This window comes from Mercenaria mercenaria, chromosome 16, assembly GCF_021730395.1.
Source record: "Mercenaria mercenaria strain notata chromosome 16, MADL_Memer_1, whole genome shotgun sequence".
Taxonomy (NCBI): domain Eukaryota; kingdom Metazoa; phylum Mollusca; class Bivalvia; order Venerida; family Veneridae; genus Mercenaria; species Mercenaria mercenaria.
The window spans coordinates 21,641,212-21,659,628 of record NC_069376.1 but is presented as its reverse complement, the minus strand read 5'-3'; the positions used below and the strand labels follow the sequence as shown (position 1 = coordinate 21,659,628).

General features: G+C 36.4%; 1 protein-coding gene across 5 annotated transcripts in view; it reads left to right on the top strand.

The window, feature by feature from the left end:
• Nucleotides 1–18,417, top strand: part of LOC123540274 (protocadherin Fat 1-like) — a 132,780-nt gene that overhangs the window by 66,536 nt on the left and 47,827 nt on the right. For all 5 annotated transcript variants that reach the window (XR_008367775.1, XM_053526345.1, XM_053526347.1 and 2 more), the window contains 3 exons: nucleotides 4,715–4,932; nucleotides 13,363–13,500; nucleotides 14,827–14,906. Coding sequence is in view for 4 of the 5 variants with exons in the window: in XM_053526345.1 (XP_053382320.1) it covers nucleotides 4,715–4,932; nucleotides 13,363–13,500; nucleotides 14,827–14,906 (436 nt within the window). In the remaining variant the exon portion in view is untranslated. The remainder of the gene's footprint in view (nucleotides 1–4,714; nucleotides 4,933–13,362; nucleotides 13,501–14,826; nucleotides 14,907–18,417) is intronic.

The window sequence follows — 18,417 nt, the reverse complement described above, 5'->3', positions numbered from 1 at the left end:
TATCTCAATCGATCAGATATCATGTCTTTTTATAATATACTACAGAAATACATCATTCCTTTTTCTGCAGGATGTGAAATGACTCGGAATATGCACTGCTTTTGTAATTTTCACGTTACTGTATCCGATGAAAAACACGCGCAAAATAACAATATTACATATTTCTTCACAAACTGGGCATGGATTTGTCGGCAAGACATAACTACATCCCGCTGCATTCCCCGATTTCTAAAAAGTGTTTACTGTAACAAGACAATAACCAAAAACATTCAATTTTACTCACCGTGCTCGTTATTTTTGTAAACATCCTGCACAATGCCTGCGCCGTCGGAAGCGCGATGCCTTCATTTCAGTGCGGCACATTTTGTGCCGCAGGCAACGTTTCATACCCGTGGGTATAGTTTCCCGAGATTGTCATGGAATAACGTCATGTTTTCGCGCCATGTGACACATCACTGTTTGATCGTACCGCCTCGTTCTTTAAATTAATTCAATAAAAAAGTTTCTTCTCTAATTTGTTAAAGCAAGTTCAATTTGTTAAAACGAATTCAATATCCTGTATAAATTGACAGGTAAATGTGTCAAACGATAATTGTGGAAATCCTATCTCTGTGAGCTATTTTGCCGCACTAACATAAATCTGTTTGCCAAAAATCATTTTACGCCATGTATTTAAATTGCTGACACTTTTTCATCATTTAAGTTTTTTTTATTCTGTTTTTTTGTACTTTCTGGTCAAAAGTATTAACTTTATGCCCATAGAATGTATCATTTATTTACTCTTAGAAAGACATAAGTAATTAAGATCGCACTGTTTGAAATTTTACAAAGAAAAAAATTTAAATTTGACCGTTTTTATAGAATTTTGCCTACATCCCTGTCGATATCTTATTAAAATCATTATAGAATTCAAACTATATTACTTCTTAAGCGGTGCTAAAAATATTGAAGCGGTAATAACAAAAAATGAATGCACTATGCGCGTTTTTTGTGTATGTGTAAACAAAAGTAACGTCGAGTGATATAAATTAGATATTGAGATATTACGATAGGTCGCACGTGCTCGTGGAATGGAAAATTACCTGCATGACGTTTTGGTATTTTTACATTTCGCGGAGGTTTGATTGTCGTCTGCACCCCATGGCCTAAGGCAACGTTATCGGCATAGTTGACACGTGTTCGGAATACACGAGATAATAAACAGTCCGCTTTATCGATTTTCTGCTAGCTGATCGTGGGTTACGTTCTCACTTGCCATAATTATTTATGCATTTGTTAAATAAAATAATCGCCAGTTTCAAGCTTTTTGTAAGTTTTTTCCCTCTGATAAGAAAATAAAAATATTTTTTTTCTCTGGAATGCAATAAAATTATTTGAGTCGGGGCAATTTTATCGGGTCGGTAGGTAAAGGTCAAACAAACTTAATTTTATTTTAAGCCTAATAATAAAAAAATTAAAACTGTGCCATTTGAAAGCCCCCTACAAAATTTCATGTGCACCGATTCATGAGTTTTCATGTGTTAGTTATAAAGGACTCTTGATTAAATTCTACTTAAAATAGTTTAAAAATGAGTTTAATTGAATAATGCATTTTTATGCCCCAGACATAAAATGGGGGGGGGGGGGGTGCGGGGCCTGTGTATATAGTGTTACCCCTGTCCGTGTGTGTTTGTTTGTTTGTTTGTGTGTGTGGGTGTTCGTTTGTATGTTCGGGAAATGGTGGTGTTTGTGTCAGGGCCATAACTTTGACATGCATGGTTCGATTTCAGAATAATTTGACACAAGTGATAAGCATGGATAGACAATGTGTCATGATGTGTCATGTGCAACAACCATTTCACTAGCTCAAAGGTCAAGGTCACTGTCCTTGGTTGAACTTAGCCAATTTTCACTACATAGGTGGTCTTCGTGTCTGGTCCATAACTTTGACATGCGTGGTCTGATTTCAGAATAATTTGACACAAATGATAAGCATGGATAGACGCTGTGTCATACGCAACAACCATTTCACTAGCTCAAAGGTCAAGGTCACAGTCCTTGGTTGAACCTAGCCAGTTTTCACTACATATACAGATTACTAAATTTTCTGGTTTTCCTACAATATTTTTTTTGTAGTAAATAGGGCCAAGGGTCCTTTTAGTTTGTGAGCAGTACCACTCATGTTGCGGGGGCATCTGTGTCTTTGACACATTTCTAGTTTTTATCTGGGATAGGGCTGAGAAATTTAATTCAGCGCAACGGTAATGGAGTATCTATTTTGTCGCATTCTCATATATTGAATATAATACTGTACTGAAATAACTTTGTCCAAGGTAAAATAGTTTTAAAGACTATATATATTGATTTAAGAAAAATAAAATAGTAGAATTTATCTTAGAAAGAGGAGATACAGAAAAAATACTCGCGCTATGTTGTGTTTTAAGGGTATGGGTAGCGTAATATGTAAAACGGTGTATTACGCGAAAATTGATCGGATGGCCCCATAACTTTATTCCTTCAATCGACAGAAAATAAAGTTTTCATCACCAAGTCAGTTTTTTAAGTCAGTTTTTTGTCAGGTTCTATCATTTTGGGTTTTACATAAAACATTGGATTAAAACGAATTTTTTATTCAAAACACAACGTCATATTTGTCGTTCTGACGTCACTTTAACGTAAATATCGACTTCAATGTCAAAATGATCCTCACATATTATACACCATTTTAAAGACATTTTTAAATAAAAACATGATGAGTACTAATCAAATACTTGTTGACTGAATGGAATGATTTACAATGTGAAATCTTCGTTCATCAGAAGTGGACATCAATGGTCGTGTTTGAAGGTTTTCAGAGAAAAATATTACAGAAATATCAAAAACCCTTTAACTTCAACTATGAGGTGCATTCCACCTTAACAATGGTGAAGCTACTTTTTAAAATATCATATATGAAACAAGAGCTGTCTCCATAGGATGACATATGCCCCCGATGGCACTTTGAATGAGTAGTTGTGGCCGATGTTAGAGTTTAGGACCTTTGACCTACGGAGCTGGGTCTTGCGCGTGACACGTGGTCTTACTGTGTCACACATTCATGCATAGTTATTTTAAAATCCATGCATGAATGACAAAGATATGGACTGGACACGCCCATCAATGCACTATCATGAAAAATGACCTTTAAAGTCTAAGTGTGACCTGGACCTTTGAGCTACGGACCTGGATCTTGCGCGCGACACGTCGTCTTACTGTGGTACACATTCATGCCAAGTTATTTGAAAATCCATCCATCGATGACAAAGATATGGACCGGACACGCCCATCAATGCACTATCCTTTAATGTCTAAGTATGACCTTGACCTTTGAGCTACGGACCTGGGTCTTGCGAGCGACACGTCGTCTTACTGTGGTACACATTAATGCCAAGTTATTTGAAAATCCATCCATCGATGACAAAGATATGGACCGGACACGAAAATTGCGGACAGACTGACAGACTGACAGACCGACAGACTGACAGACCGACAGACCGACAGACTGTTCAAAAACTATATGCCTCCCTTCGGGGGCATAAAAAGTATTATCAAAATTGTTTCTTCTCTATCGTCTTATTTAGATATATTTACATTCACTATGTGTTTGTACTAAAAGGAAATTATATTAAACAATATTGGTGCAATAATATCAAGGATCGTTCAATTAAAATCAGAAACTGTACGGAGGGTGTTTCTTTTTGCTTGTAATTATGTCTCCCCCCTCCTCCCACCCACCTACCCACTGGGGGAGACATATTGTTTTATCCCTGTCTGTCCATCACACTTCCTTTCTGATCAATAACCGGAGAACCATTTGACCTAGAACCTTCAAACTTCATAGGATGGCAGGGCTTATGGAGTAGATGACCCCTATTGTTTTTGGGGGTCACACCTTCAAAGGTCAAGGTCACAGGGGCTTGAACATGGAAAACTATTTCCGATCAATAACTTGAGAACCACTTGACCCAGAATGTTGAAACATAATAGGATGATTGGACATGCAGAATAGATGACCCCTATTGATTTTGGGGTCACTCTATTGAAGATCAAGGTCACAGGGGCCTGAACATGGAAAACTATATTCCAGTCAGTAACTTGAGAACCGCTTGACTCAGAATGTTGAACTTCATAGGATGATTCGACATGATGAGAAGATGACCACTATTGATTTTTTGGTTCACTCTTATTAAAGGTCAAGGTCGCAGTGCATAGAACATGGAAATCCATTTCCAGTCAATAGCTTGAGAGGCATTTTACCTAGAACCTTTAAACTTCATAGTGTGATAGAACTTACAGAGTATATGACTTCTATGGTCAAGGTCACAGGGTGTTGAACATAGAAAACTCAATAACTTGAGAACCACTTGACCCAGAATTACTTACATGTTTGCTAAGCAAGCTACTTTAAAAATGTAAATATAAAATTTAATGTTATTTTCTGTTGCACATCATCCAAGAATCATACCCATCTAAACATACAAGATAGCATTTGAAATAGTAAATGATCTCGATGTAGTAAAACAAACTCGGAATTATTCGCAGAATCTTGTCATAATATTGTGTGACATTTTGGCGCTATATTTTGGCATCTAGGTTCAACCTGTTACATGACTACTTGTTTGTTTTGTAGAAAGTGTTACATGACTACCTGTTTGTTTTGTAGAAAGTGTTACATGACTACTTGTTTGTTTTGTAGAAACTGTTACTTCAACAGAAAGAAATGCTGTTGTATCTCTAAAACTAAATGAAGAGTTCAATTATGAGGGACAAGATACATACAAGATTTATGCGACGGCGTCGGATGGTGTCAACTCAGCATCAGTTCTGCTCACTATACAGGTCGTTGACATCGGGGAAGCTCCAAACATGAACCCAAACACAACATCACAATCTTTCATCATCGAAGAAAATGCTGTACGTATCAAAATTAAACTGAAGTCTAAATATTTTATTTGAGATAACATGTCCCAAAACAGGATTAGGGAGGTATTTTAGCAGTCATGTTGCTTATGATAGTGATCTACACAATGTCATAATGCATCTCCTTCTTCAGGTATGTGCAGTCAAAAACGTGAGGTATGGAATCAAAATTTGCAGACACGTATATTAACTAATAAGGTATTTATGGCATATATGTATAATGTAGGCCTGAGATTTGTTTGCCTCAGTGCTATTAGATACATAAAATTCTTTATGTAACATTTTTTTACGCATAGATAATAGGCCTGTAATGGAATTCTATACAGGTACTTGTTAAAATTAAAAGGTTGAGATAATTAAAATAAAGGATTTTTATTATATTCTGTCATTTTTTCAAATTTATTTTTGTAAATGTTAACAATGTTATGTGCATCGATACTTGAGTTTTCATGTATTATTTTTAACTTGAGAGATAAATCATTTCAGTTTTAATGTTGAATGAATTTGATTAAATTCTACTTAAAATAGGTTAAACATGAGTTTGTCTTGATCACAAGACTCAGAAAATCCATTGAATTATGCATTTTCTTTTATCTGGGGTAGGGGTAGAGTAATGTAATTCAGTGCAAAGGATAATTTGGTGTTGATTTTGTCGCATTCTCATATATATCGAATGTAATCTAAACATTAAAATCTGAGTTCTACACAGAAATTATTTCGCTCCTGTAACAGAGTTCAAAAGGCTATTTTGATTTAATGTTACTATGAAAAATAAAATAGTAGAGTTTATCCTAAAAAGAGGAGATACTTGAAAAAATACTCAATTGCGCTATCTTGTGATTTGGGGGGTAGGGGTAGTGTAACGTAATTTTACGCGAAAATGAATTTGGTGACCCCATAATTTTATTCCTTCAGTCGACAGAAAATACAGTTTTCATGATCATGTTAGTTTTTTTGTCAAATCTATCGTTTGAGTTTTACGTGAGACAAGATTAAATCAAACTTTTATTCAAAACTAAACGTCCTATTTGTCGCTCTGATGTCACTTTAACGTAAATATCGACTTCAACATCAAAATGATCTCCACAAATTATACACCATTTTTAAGACATTTTTAAATGAAAATATGACGAGTAACAAGCAAATCAATACTTGTTGACTGAATAGAACGATTTATGAAAACAGTCTGACGGACGTAAAATCATGGTTCATCAAAAATGGACGTCAATGGTCATGTTTGAAGGTTTGCAGAGAAAAAAGTTACAGAAATATCAAAAATGTAAAATGTGCATTATATGAGGAATATGCTGAATTTTATATTAAACAAAATTTCGAAACGGAACCCAAGAATTTTCAAATTAGGCGCATTCCACCTTAATTACTACATTCCTGGATCCAGTGAGGATTAGGGCTAGATCACTTAGGTTGCAATGTTTTTATCTCTCAATTTTTCATATGCATTGGTTTTGAAAGTATCTTGGTACATTGTAGTGTATAACATAACATAAAATTTCATAGCAATAGTATATTTCTACTGTTTTAGTTCATTGTTGGCAGAAAAACTCATTAAAGGTGTAAGAATGAAGAAAATGACTCTTAAACGTTACTATCCCCCGACGAAAGTCGGAGGGATATAGTTTTGGCATTGTCCGTCCGTATGTCCATCCGTCCGTCTGTCCAGAGCCATATCTAGGAAATGGTTGGGAATATTTATTTAAAACTTTATATACGTGTTCACGACTATGAGTTCTTGCGGCCCGTCAAGTTTCAGCCAGATTGCCCAAGTAACACCAGAGTTATGGCCCTTAGAAGTTTCTAGTGTTAACTATATAGGGTACTATAAATATGGCAATTTCTGCATCATAACTTTTGATATATTTGACCTAGAACTATGAAACATAAACAGAATTTAGATCACCATAATATGGTTGTGTACACACAATTTTGTTCGGATTTATTTGTAAGTTAAGAGTTATTGCCCTTTAATTGTATAAAAATCCACATATTTGTACATAACAAACTTACCATTTGGTAGAATTTCATTAAATTTCTTTCATTATATTCCATGAACATTTATTGTAAACATGTGAAGTTGTGTACCCACACTGGTCACCCCCTTACTGATCACACCCCTCCCCCTTCCGATCCCCCCCCCCCCCCCCCCCCCCCCCCCCCACACACACACACCCACATTTTTTTTTTAAAATTCATTCCTTATTTTAGATTTTTTTCAAACAAACTTCATAAACATGTTCACCACTATGAGGTTATGGGGCCCATCAAGTTTCAGACAGATTGCCCAAGTAACACCAGAGTTATGGCCCTTAGAAGTTTCTAGTGTTATCTATATATGGTACTGTAGATATGGCAATTTCTGCATCATAACTTTTGATATATTTGACCTTGAACTATGAAACTTTAACAGAATTTAGAGCACTATAATGTGGTTGTGCACACACAGTTTCGTTTGGATTTCTTTTGTAACTTCAGAGTTATTGCCCTTTAATTGTCTAAAAATCCACATATTTGTACATAACAAACTTACCATTTGGCAGAATTTCATTAAATTTCTTTTTTCATTTTTAGCTCACCTGAGCAATGCTCAGGTGAGTTTTTCTGATCGCTCGATGTCCGGCGTCTGTCGTCCGTCGTCTGTCGTCTGTCGTCTGTCGTCTGTCGTCTGTCAACATTTAGCTTGTGTATGCGATAGAGGCTGTATTTTTCAATTAATCTTCATGAATATTGGTCAGAATGATAACCTTGATGAAATCTAGGCCGAGTTCGAAAATGGGTCATCTCGGGTCAAAAACTAGGTCACTAGGTCAAATCAAAGAAAAACCTTGTGTATGCGATAGAGGCTGTATTTTTCATTTAATCTTCATGAATATTGGTCAGAATGATAACTTTGATGAAATCTAGGCCGAGTTCGAAAATGGGTCATCTCGGGTCAAAAAGTAGGTCACTAGGTCAAATCAAAGAAAAACCTTGTGTAATGCGATAGAGGCGGTTTTTTCAATTAATCTTCATGAATATTGGTCAGAATGATAACCTTGATGAAATCTAGGCCGAGTTCGAAAATGGGTCATCTCGGTCAAAAAGTAGGTCACTAGTCAAATCAAAGAAAAACCTTGTGTATGCGATAGAGGCTGTATTTTTCAATTCTTCTTCATGAATATTGGTCAGAATGATAACCTTGATGAAATCTAGGCCGAGTTCGAAAATGGGTCATCTTGGGTCAAAAAGTAGGTCACTAGGTCAAATCAAAGAAAAACCTTGTGTATGCGATAGAGGCTGTATTTTCAATTGATCTTCATGAATTTTGGTCAGAATGATTGCCTTGATGAAATCTAGGCTGATTTTCGAAAATGGGTCATCTCGGATCAAAAACTAGGTCACTAGGTCAAATCAAAGAAAACCTTGTGTATGCGATAGAGGCGGTATTTTTCAATTGATCTTCATGAATTTTGGTCAGAATGATTACCTTGATGAAATCTAGGCCGAGTTCGAAAATGGGTCATCTGGGGTCAAAAACTAGGTCACTAGTCATATCACGTAAAAACCTTGTGTAATGCGATAGAGGCTGTATTTTTCAATTGATCTTCATGAATTTTGGTCAGAATGATTACCTTGATGAAATTTAGACCAAGTTCGAAAATGGGTCATCTAGGGTCAAAAACTAGGTCACTAGGTCAAATCAAAGAAAAACCTTGTGTATGCAATAGAGGCTGTATTTTTCAACTGATCTTCATGAAATTTAGCCAGAATGATTGCCTTGATAAAATCTAGGCCGAGTTCGAAAATGGGTCATCTGGGGTCAAAAGCTAGGTCACTAGGTCAAATCGAAGAAAAACATTGTGTATGCAATAGAGGATGTATTTTTCAATTGATCTTCATGAAATTTGGTCAGAGTGATTGCCTTGATGAAATCTAGGTCGATTTTGAATATGGGTTATCTGAGGTCAAAAACTAGGTCACTAGGTCAAATTAAAAAAAATCTTGTGTATGCGATAGAGACTGTTTTTTTTCAATTGATTTTTATGAAATTTGGTCAGGTTGATTGCCTGAATGAAATCTAGGTCGCATTTGAATATAGGTCATCTGAGGTGAAAAACTAGGTCACTTGGTCAAATCAAAGAAAAAACTTCTGTATGTGATAGAGGCTGTATTTTTCAGTTGATCTTCATGAATTTTGGTCAGAATGATAAAATCTAGGTGGAGTTTGAACATGGGTCATCTAGGGTCAAAAACTAGGTCATATCTAAGAAAATGCTTGTTTTATCGCAAGAGACCAATTTTTTGGTCCAGTCTTAATGAAAATTGGTCAGAATATTTGTTTCCATGAAATCACTAGGTCAAACATGTTTTACACTGTTATGGAGTGTTTCTTAGGTGAGCGACCTAGGGCCATCTTGGCCCTCTTGTTTTCTGTGAACATTTATTATAAACATGTGAAGTTGCGCACCCGCACCTGGTCACCCACTTGCCTTGGTCACACCCGCTCCCCCCCCCCACCCCCCCCCCCCCCCCCCCCCCCCCCCCCCCAAAAAAAAAAAATTTCATTTATTTTAGATTTTTTTCAAACCTTCCATGATTATTTATCAACATACAAGTTGTACCATTCCCCCACCTCACTCCTCCAACCAGTCATGCCCACCACTGATCATGCATCCTCTGTCCCCCCCCCCCCACCCCCACTAAACTTCACCCTTTTACCCTTTTTTTTTCATTTTTAATTTTCCATCAATATTTATAATCAGCATGTTGATTTTGTTTCCTCTCCCATTCCCCCGCACCCCCACCCCTTAAAAAAATAGATATATATACATATATATATTTCCATTCCTTTTTTTTTCTTTTTTTAGCTCACCTGAGCAATGCTCAGGTGAGTTTTTCTGATCGCTCGATGTCCGGTGTCCGTCGTCCGTCGTCTGTCGTCTGTCAACATTTAGCTTGTGTATGCGATAGAGGCTGTATTTTTCAATTAATCTTCATGAATATTGGTCAGAATGATAACCTTGATGAAATCTAGGCCGAGTTCGAAAATGGGTCATCTCGGGTCAAAAACTAGGTCACTAGGTCAAATCAAAGAAAAACCTTGTGTATGCGATAGAGGCTGTATTTTTCAATTAATCTTCATGAATATTAGTCAGAATGATAACCTTGATGAAATCTAGGCCGAGTTCGAAAATGGGTCATCTGGGGTCAAAAACTAGGTCACTAGGTCAAATCAAAGAAAAACCTTGTGTATGCGATAGAGGCTGTATTTTTTAATTGATATTCATGAGTATTGGTCAGAATGATTGCCTTGATGAAATATAGGCCGAGTTCGAAAATGGGTCATCTCGGGTCAAAAACTAGGTCACTAGGTCAAATCAAAGAAAAACCTTGTGTATGCGATAGAGGCTGTATTTTTCAATTAATCTTCATGAATATTGGTCAGAATGATAACCTTGATGAAATCTAGGCCAAGTTCGAAAATGGGTCATCTCGGGTCAAAAACTAGGTCACTAGGTCAAATCAAAGAAAAACCTTGTGTATGCGATAGAGGCTGTATTTTTCAATTGATCTTCATGAATATTGGTCAGAATGATTGCCTTGATGAAATCTAGGCCGAGTTCGAAAATGGGTCATCTTGGGTCAAAAACTAGGTCACTAGGTCAAATCAAAGAAAAACCTTGTGTATGGAATAGAGGCTGTATTTTTCATTTATTCTTCATGAATATTGGTGATAATGATTATCTTGATAAAATCTAGGCCGAGTTCGAAAATGGGTAATCTCGGATTAAAAACTAGGTCACTAGGTCAAATCAAAGAAAAACCTTGTGTATGCGATAGAGGCTGTATTTTTCAATTGATCTTCATGAATATTGGTCAGAATGATTGCCTTGATAAAATCTAAGCCGAGTTCGAAAATGGGTCATCTCGGGTCAAAAACTAGGTCACTAGGTCAAATCAAAGAAAAACCTTGTGTATGCAATAGAGGCGGTATTTTTCAATTGATCTTCATGAATTTTGGTCAGAATGATTGCCTTGATGAAATCTAGGCCGAATTCGAAAATGGGTCATCTGGGGTCAAAAACTAGGTCACTAGGTCAAATTAAGGAAAAACCTTGTGTATGCGATAGAGGCTGTATTTTTCAACTGATCTTCATGAAATTTAGCCAGAATGATAACCTTGATAAAATCTAGGCCGAGTTTGAAAATGGGTCATCTGGGGTCAAAAACTAGGTCACTAGGTCAAATCGAAGAAAAACATTGTGTATGCAATAGAGGATGTAGTTTTCAATTGATCTTCATGAAATATGGTCAGAGTGATTGCCTTGATGAAATCTAGGTCGAGTTTGAATATGGGTTATCTGAGGTCAAAAACTAGGACACTAGGTCAAATTAAAGAAAAATCTTGTGTATGCGATAGAGACTGTTTTTTTCAATTGATTTTTATGAAATTTGGTCAGGATGATTGCCCTAATAAAAATCTAGGTCGAATTTGAATATGGGTCATCTGAGGTCAAAAACTAGGTCACTTGGTCAAATCAAAGAAAAAACTTGTGTATGTGATAGAGGCTGTATTTTTCAATTGATCTTCATGAATTTTGGTCAGAATGATTGCCTTGATAAAATCTAGGTCGAGTTTGAACATGGGTCATCTACGGTCAAAAACTAGGTCATATCTAAGAAAATGCTTGTTTTATCGCAAGAGATTTTTTGGTCCAATCTTAATGAAAATTGGTCAGAATATTTGTTTCCATGAAATCACTAGGTCAAACATGTTTTACACTGTTATGGTGTGTTTCTTAGGTGAGCGACCTAGGGCCATATTGGCCCTCTTGTTTTAAATGTTCATACCTTTAACATGTTAAGTTGTGACTGCACAAACCTTGCCCTCAGTCATGTTCAAGATATCTTACCTGTGTTCTCTTAAGGACATCTGTTCTTTTAAGTGCAAATGCACTTGTTAAACAGCAACACTTGGTGCCAAACCACTCAAAGACAATATTTCGTTCCAGTTAAACTTCAAGCTCATATTTCAATTAACTGCATTTAATTTTAAAAGCTAAGCTTATTACAGTAAGCATATCCCATTCAAAATAAATTCTGTAGTCAGGATCAAAGTATCATACGTTTATTATATACTCTTTAATTAACATTTGTTTTCTGTTAAATTGATTTTGACTAATGAAATTATTTGCTTCTTATTGACATCCTTAACTTTTTGCTGGATATATTTTTATGCCCCCGAAGGGAGGCATATAGTTTTTGAACCGTCTGTCGGTCTGTCCGCAATTTTCGTGTCCGGTCCATATCTTTGTCATCGATGGATGGATTTTCAAATAACTTGGCATGAATGTGTACCACAGTAAGACGACATGCAGTGCGCAAGACCCAGGTCCGTAGCTCAAAGGTCAAGGTCACACTTAGACGTTAAAGGATAGTGCATTGATGGGCGTGTCCGGTCCATATCTTTGTCATCGATGGATGGATTTTCAAATAACATGGCATGAATGTGTACCACAGTAAGACGACGTGCAGTGCGCAAGACCCAGGTCCGTAGCTCAAAGGTCAAGGTCACACTTAGACGTTAAAGGATAGTGCATTGATGGGCGTGTCCGGTCCATATCTTTGTCATCGATGGATTGATTTTCTAATAACTTGGCATAAATGTGTACCACAGTAAGACGACGTGTCATGTGCAAGACCCAGGTTTGTAGCTCAAAGGTCAAGGTCACACTTAGATGTTAAAGGATAGTGCATTGATGGGCGTGTCCGGTCCATATCTTTGTCATCGATGGATGGATTTTCAAATAACTTGGCATGAATGTGTACCACAGTAAGACGACCTGTCACACACAAGACCCAGGTCCGTAGCTCAAAGGTCCAGGTCACACTTAGACGTTAAAGATCATTTTTCATGATAGTGCATTGATGGGCATGTCCGGTCCATATCTTTGTCATTCATGCATGGATTTTAAAATAACTATGCATGAATGTGTGACACAGTAAGACAATGTGTCGCGCGCAAGACCCAGCTCCGTAGGTCAAAGGTCCTAAACTCTAACATCGGCCATAACTATTCATTCAAAGTGCCATCGGGGGCATGTGTCATCCTATGGAGACAGCTCTTGTTTTGCCATTCCTCACCACAAGCCCTTTCGGCGGAGGATACCAATTCATCGAATTTGCTTGTTTCCTATTTCCTTTTGAAGACAACTGATTATCTCTTGTCATTCTCCGGAATTTCAAAAATGTGGTATCACCTTAAAATAATAAATTCTCACTTCATGCCTATAACTGTACCAAAAAGCTGAACACTTATGCTTCACATATGATTAATCACAAAACTTTCATATTCCCCACAATGCGATCCGTATAATACGCCTCATTTCGTTGCAATACCTAATAATCCTGAGCTTTGTTTTATTTTAGGCCGGAACAGTGATCGGTAGCCCTAGTTTTACTATTGAAGATTTAGACAACATTGAGGTACATACCTGGGCAATCACGGGAGGAAACGGGACCAATTACGTCAGTATAAATGCAAACAATGGTACAATCACTCTGAAGGTTAGAAGTTACATAATTATACAGTGGAACCTCCCTAATCCGAACCCCTCTAATCCGAAAACCTCTCTAAACTGAACAAATTATTTGTTCCCATTTTTTCTTACTCATTCTCTTTTGTAAAAATGCCCTTGTAATCCGAAAACCGAACAAACTTTTGTGATTTTTATGTTTAATTACATTAAAATCTACATTTCTAATCCAAACCTGAGTCAATGTTTCTGATGTAAATCTTGCTCACTTTGACATTTTTTAGTCTGTTTACAATTTTAACTATAATACTCTTTATAAAGGAGTCAACAGCAATAGGCCCCAACACTGATTATCAAAAGTCATGCCAGATTTTTGCTTTGTAGATTAATGCAATAAGCACAGGTATGAAAGAAGCAAGTTCAAGTAGTTTGTTTGAACAGAAATTTGTAAGAATAGACATACGTGCAATAAGTACTGCCAATGTTAAAAATCCTTATTAATCTTTACCTTACTCAATTTGTTTGTGCAATTTGTTCATTTAAAGCAGCAAATCTATTCACTGAAGTGGTACTAAATCGGATCATTACAATAACTAGACAAGTAACCTTTTACCTACTTTCTGGGAATGTAGGAGTGGTGAAAAAAATGTTTACAAGTGATATTGAGAAGCTGAATCAATGATTGTTTACATTACACTAAAGCAATCTACATGCTGCTTATAATTTGATTATTTTTATTAGTCTGTACACAAAAAGATAAATTTACACATGTGTAACAAATAGCATAATTTTTTGTTCAAAAATAGAAACCTTTCTAATCTGAAAACCCCTCTAATCTGAACATATTTTTCAGTCCGAGCATGTTCGGATTAGACAGGTTCCACTCTTTAATCATTTTACATGCTCCAGACCAGCGCAGTTTGGTGTGTACCCTTTTGCACCAAAAAGAAATTTTAATCCTCTTTTTTTTTTTTTATTCAAATGTGGAATGTCGTATCAGAAAAGCCATTTGGCTGTGAATTTAAACAAATCTGTGGCCAAACAGCTGACACGTGGTTTCCCGACATATTCGTTTATTTAAAAAATATGTGACACAAAGCATTGACCATATAGCTTAATGACTCTTATCCCATCAACTACTGCAAAATCTTTTTAATGTGACATAAAGCTGTAATCAGGTACCTGAATGTCTTAATTTACTTAATGAAAGATTTTGGACATATTTTGTCGACGATACAACCTTGGCACAAGATTCGTTGAAGATATGATTACTGCACACTTTGCCGTATTATAACACTTGTACATATACTACCATTTCTACGTGAAATTTTTATTACTGTTTGATATTCAATTACAGAGTGATTATGACCGAGATGATACCTCCAATGCCGAGGATATATACGTGGATGTGAGTGTTACTGACAAGTATGGTTTAAGGTACTGACCTACTATCTAAATGCTATATATGTAGTGCAATATAATTTATTTTAACTGCAATACGAGTCCATTCTGTATCTATGAACAGAATTCTGCAGGGGGCCTGAGGGTGTACTGCACTTTCCATTACCTCTCATGAACAGATTCAGCCTAACTTATAGTCTGCAGGGGGCGTGAGGGTGTACTGCACTTTCCATTACCTCTCATGAACAGATTCAGCCTAACTTATAGTCTGCAGGGGCCTTTAGGGGGTACTGCACTTTCCATTACCTCTCATGAACAGATTCAGCCTAACTTATAGTCTGCAGGGGGCTTGAGGGGGTACTGCACTTTCCATTACCTCTCATGAACAGATTCAGCCTAACCGAGTCTGCAGGGGGCGTGAGGGGGTACTGGACTTTCAATAACCTCTCATGTTTCAGCCTAACCGAGTGTGCAGGGGGCATGAGGGGGTACTGCACTTTCCATTACCTCTCATGATTCAGCCTAACCGAGTAGTCTGCTATTAATTTGCTTCTGTGCTTACAAAGGATCTTCTCACAGATTTTATTTACTAAATGAAGGCAACAAGAGGGCCATGATGGCGTCTTGAGGCCACGAACACAAAATTTAAGTACACCATGCACAAACACAATTTAATGTATATGTATTTTCAAAGTTATGCAAGATTTGCAACTTATCACTGTATAGTTGAATATTAAAAAATTCGATTTTCAACATTGACAAACATTTTGGGAAAACCTGACACCTAGGCTAACTAGATCTAAGTCACCAAGTTTTTTATCGGGAGTGACCTAATTTTCAAACTGACCTAGATTTCGTACAGTCAAATAATCTGATCATGTTTTATGTAGATTGGATAGAAAGTGCAGCTTCTATACAAAGTTTTCTTTTATAGTTTGACTTACTAATGTAGTTTTAAACTTGAACTATCCTGATCATGTTTTATATAAATCAGGAAGAAATACTGACCTGTAGTCAAGGTTTTTATGGACTAACCTTGTCTTTGACCACACATCAAACTCGTTTGTGACTGTAGTTTGACTACAAATGTTACCCGCCTATACCAGTAGCTGACCCTGAAACATTAACTTATTTATATATTGTAACTTAAGTCTAAATACTGAAATACAGTTCAGTTGATATATCTTCTCATTCTTAAACACAACCCCATTTGAAAAAAGTAATGCAGAGAAATCAAACTTTCTTCACTGGATTACAATCCAGGGTTCGCACAGGCCTTGAAAAGTCCTTGAATTTGGTTTCAACATTGAAAAGTACTTGAATTCAGTCTTGCCTTGAAAAAATACAAAATTGGTACTTGAATTTTATAAAAAGCCCTTGATTTTCTGCAAACAGCCTTGAAAATCTATTGCACACTGGTCAAAATTCCATATTTTTCAAAAAAGAATATAAAACAGAAGCGGTCATTCTCGTGTGATTAAAATATTTGAATGTTTGAGTACGAATGTGAATTGTACGTACTAAATAGAGGGCAAGCGAGAGTTTGTTGTGTATGACATCATCAATATGCGAGCAAAAATGGCAGCGTCCATGGCGATTATTGAAAAATGAAGAAAAATGGGAAAACCGGGGGAAAAGTGCTCATTTCAGCAGACATGAGTGGAGAAATACATATTGGTTAAGTCTGTACAGCATCCACGGAAGGGATATTGCAGTTTATGTATGAAGACTATTGATTTAGCGCACATGGGAGAAAATGCCCTATCATTTCATGCAAAGTCAGCGATGAGACTTTATCGTCATCTTTGGCAAAGTGTGGTATTGTGTATGTTAAGAAGGAAGATAACATCAACAACATTGTGAATGAACTTGCACCTATCCCAGACCCAAGTGTCACTGATATCTATGAGACAGTTGGAACAGCTCCAACAAAAGTAAAAATGGTAATTCAAATTAGAAAAGGACGTGCCTTGAAAATTTAAATTTTACCTTGAAAGTTCTTGAAAAGTCCTTGAATTTTGGTGCTGGAAATCTGTATGAACCATGCAAACTACTTAACAGTCTTTAAGACCATTATAAGACAAAGGTCTCAGTGACACTTTGGATATGATAACTTCCCAAACCAGTTTTGGTATTAGCTACTGACATTTAAAATGGGTCGATGCTATGTTAGTGGAGCAGCTAAGTGAGAAAATCTAAGGAAATACTTCACTTGATGATACAAGCATGAAATTTACATTAAATGTTTGCCACATGGCCCAGATTTAAAAATGATCGAGGGCCACCTAAAAATCATCCATTTTCAAGATGGCCGCCAAATTTAAAAAAAAAATTTCATTAAAATAAAAGCAACAGAACCTTCTGCATTTTAGTTAAGTTTGCTCTGGTCATTTTCGTTATAAATCATATTACCAAATGCATTTATATAGAAATATTATTTCTGTAAAAATCTAAAACATTTCAGTAAAAAATATGTGAAGTCATTATGTTAGCTTATGATATTACGGCATTCGTGTTTTCATGTAACAGAAAATAAATACATTTAGATAAATTTCGTTCCTTTTGTTTTGAAACTTTAAATTCTGCCGCAAAAAGACGGCCAAATATTAAAAAAAAACAACATGTTCTTGATAAAAACGAGACAGGTATAAAAATACATGTATTCCCATTTTGTTTGGCGCTCTTGTCATTTTCTCTTTAAAACATGATAATAGTAATAAACTAAGCAATACGGTACCTTTCAAAGGCATTTGCAATACCAACTGTATAAAAAACGAGCTATTTAACAAACTTAATTGAACAGGCACGTTAGCAAAACACGCACACACATTTGACTGATTACAAATATTAAATGGACTTGATAGTTTCTATTTTCAGATAGCTGTGCACAGGCCCGGGTCCAGGGCCGGACTGAGGGGGCCCATGCCCCCCCCCCCCCCCAGTTGGCTGAGAAGCGACCTATACTCATCAAAGATGCACCCTACTATTTTGGCAAAGGAATATTTTTAGCTCGACTATTCGAAGAATAGTCTAGCTATTCTACTCACCCTGGCATCGGTGTCGGCGTCGGCGTCACACCTTGGTTAAGTTTTTGCATGCAAGTACATACAGCCATCAATTAAAGGCATATAGCTTTAAAACTTATTTTTTCTTTTTCTAGGTCAATTACCAACCTCTCTGGGTCAAGTCCCATAACTCTGACATGTATTTTGAGCAAATTATGCCCCCTTTTGGACTTAGAAAATTTTGGTTAAAGTTTTACATACAAGTTACTATCTCCAAAACTAATGCAGATATTGATTTGAAACTTCACATGTGTCTTCGGGGTTATAAAACTAGTTGATAGCAGCAAGTCCCATAACTCTGACCTTCATTTTGGCCAAATTATGCCCCCTTTTGGACTTAGAAAATTCTGGTTAAAGTTTTGCATGCAAGTACATACAGCTATTTCTAAAATGCATATAGATTTGAAACTTATTTTTTCTTTTTCTAGATCAATTACCAAGCTCACTGGTCAAGTCCCATAACTCTGACATGTATTTTGGGC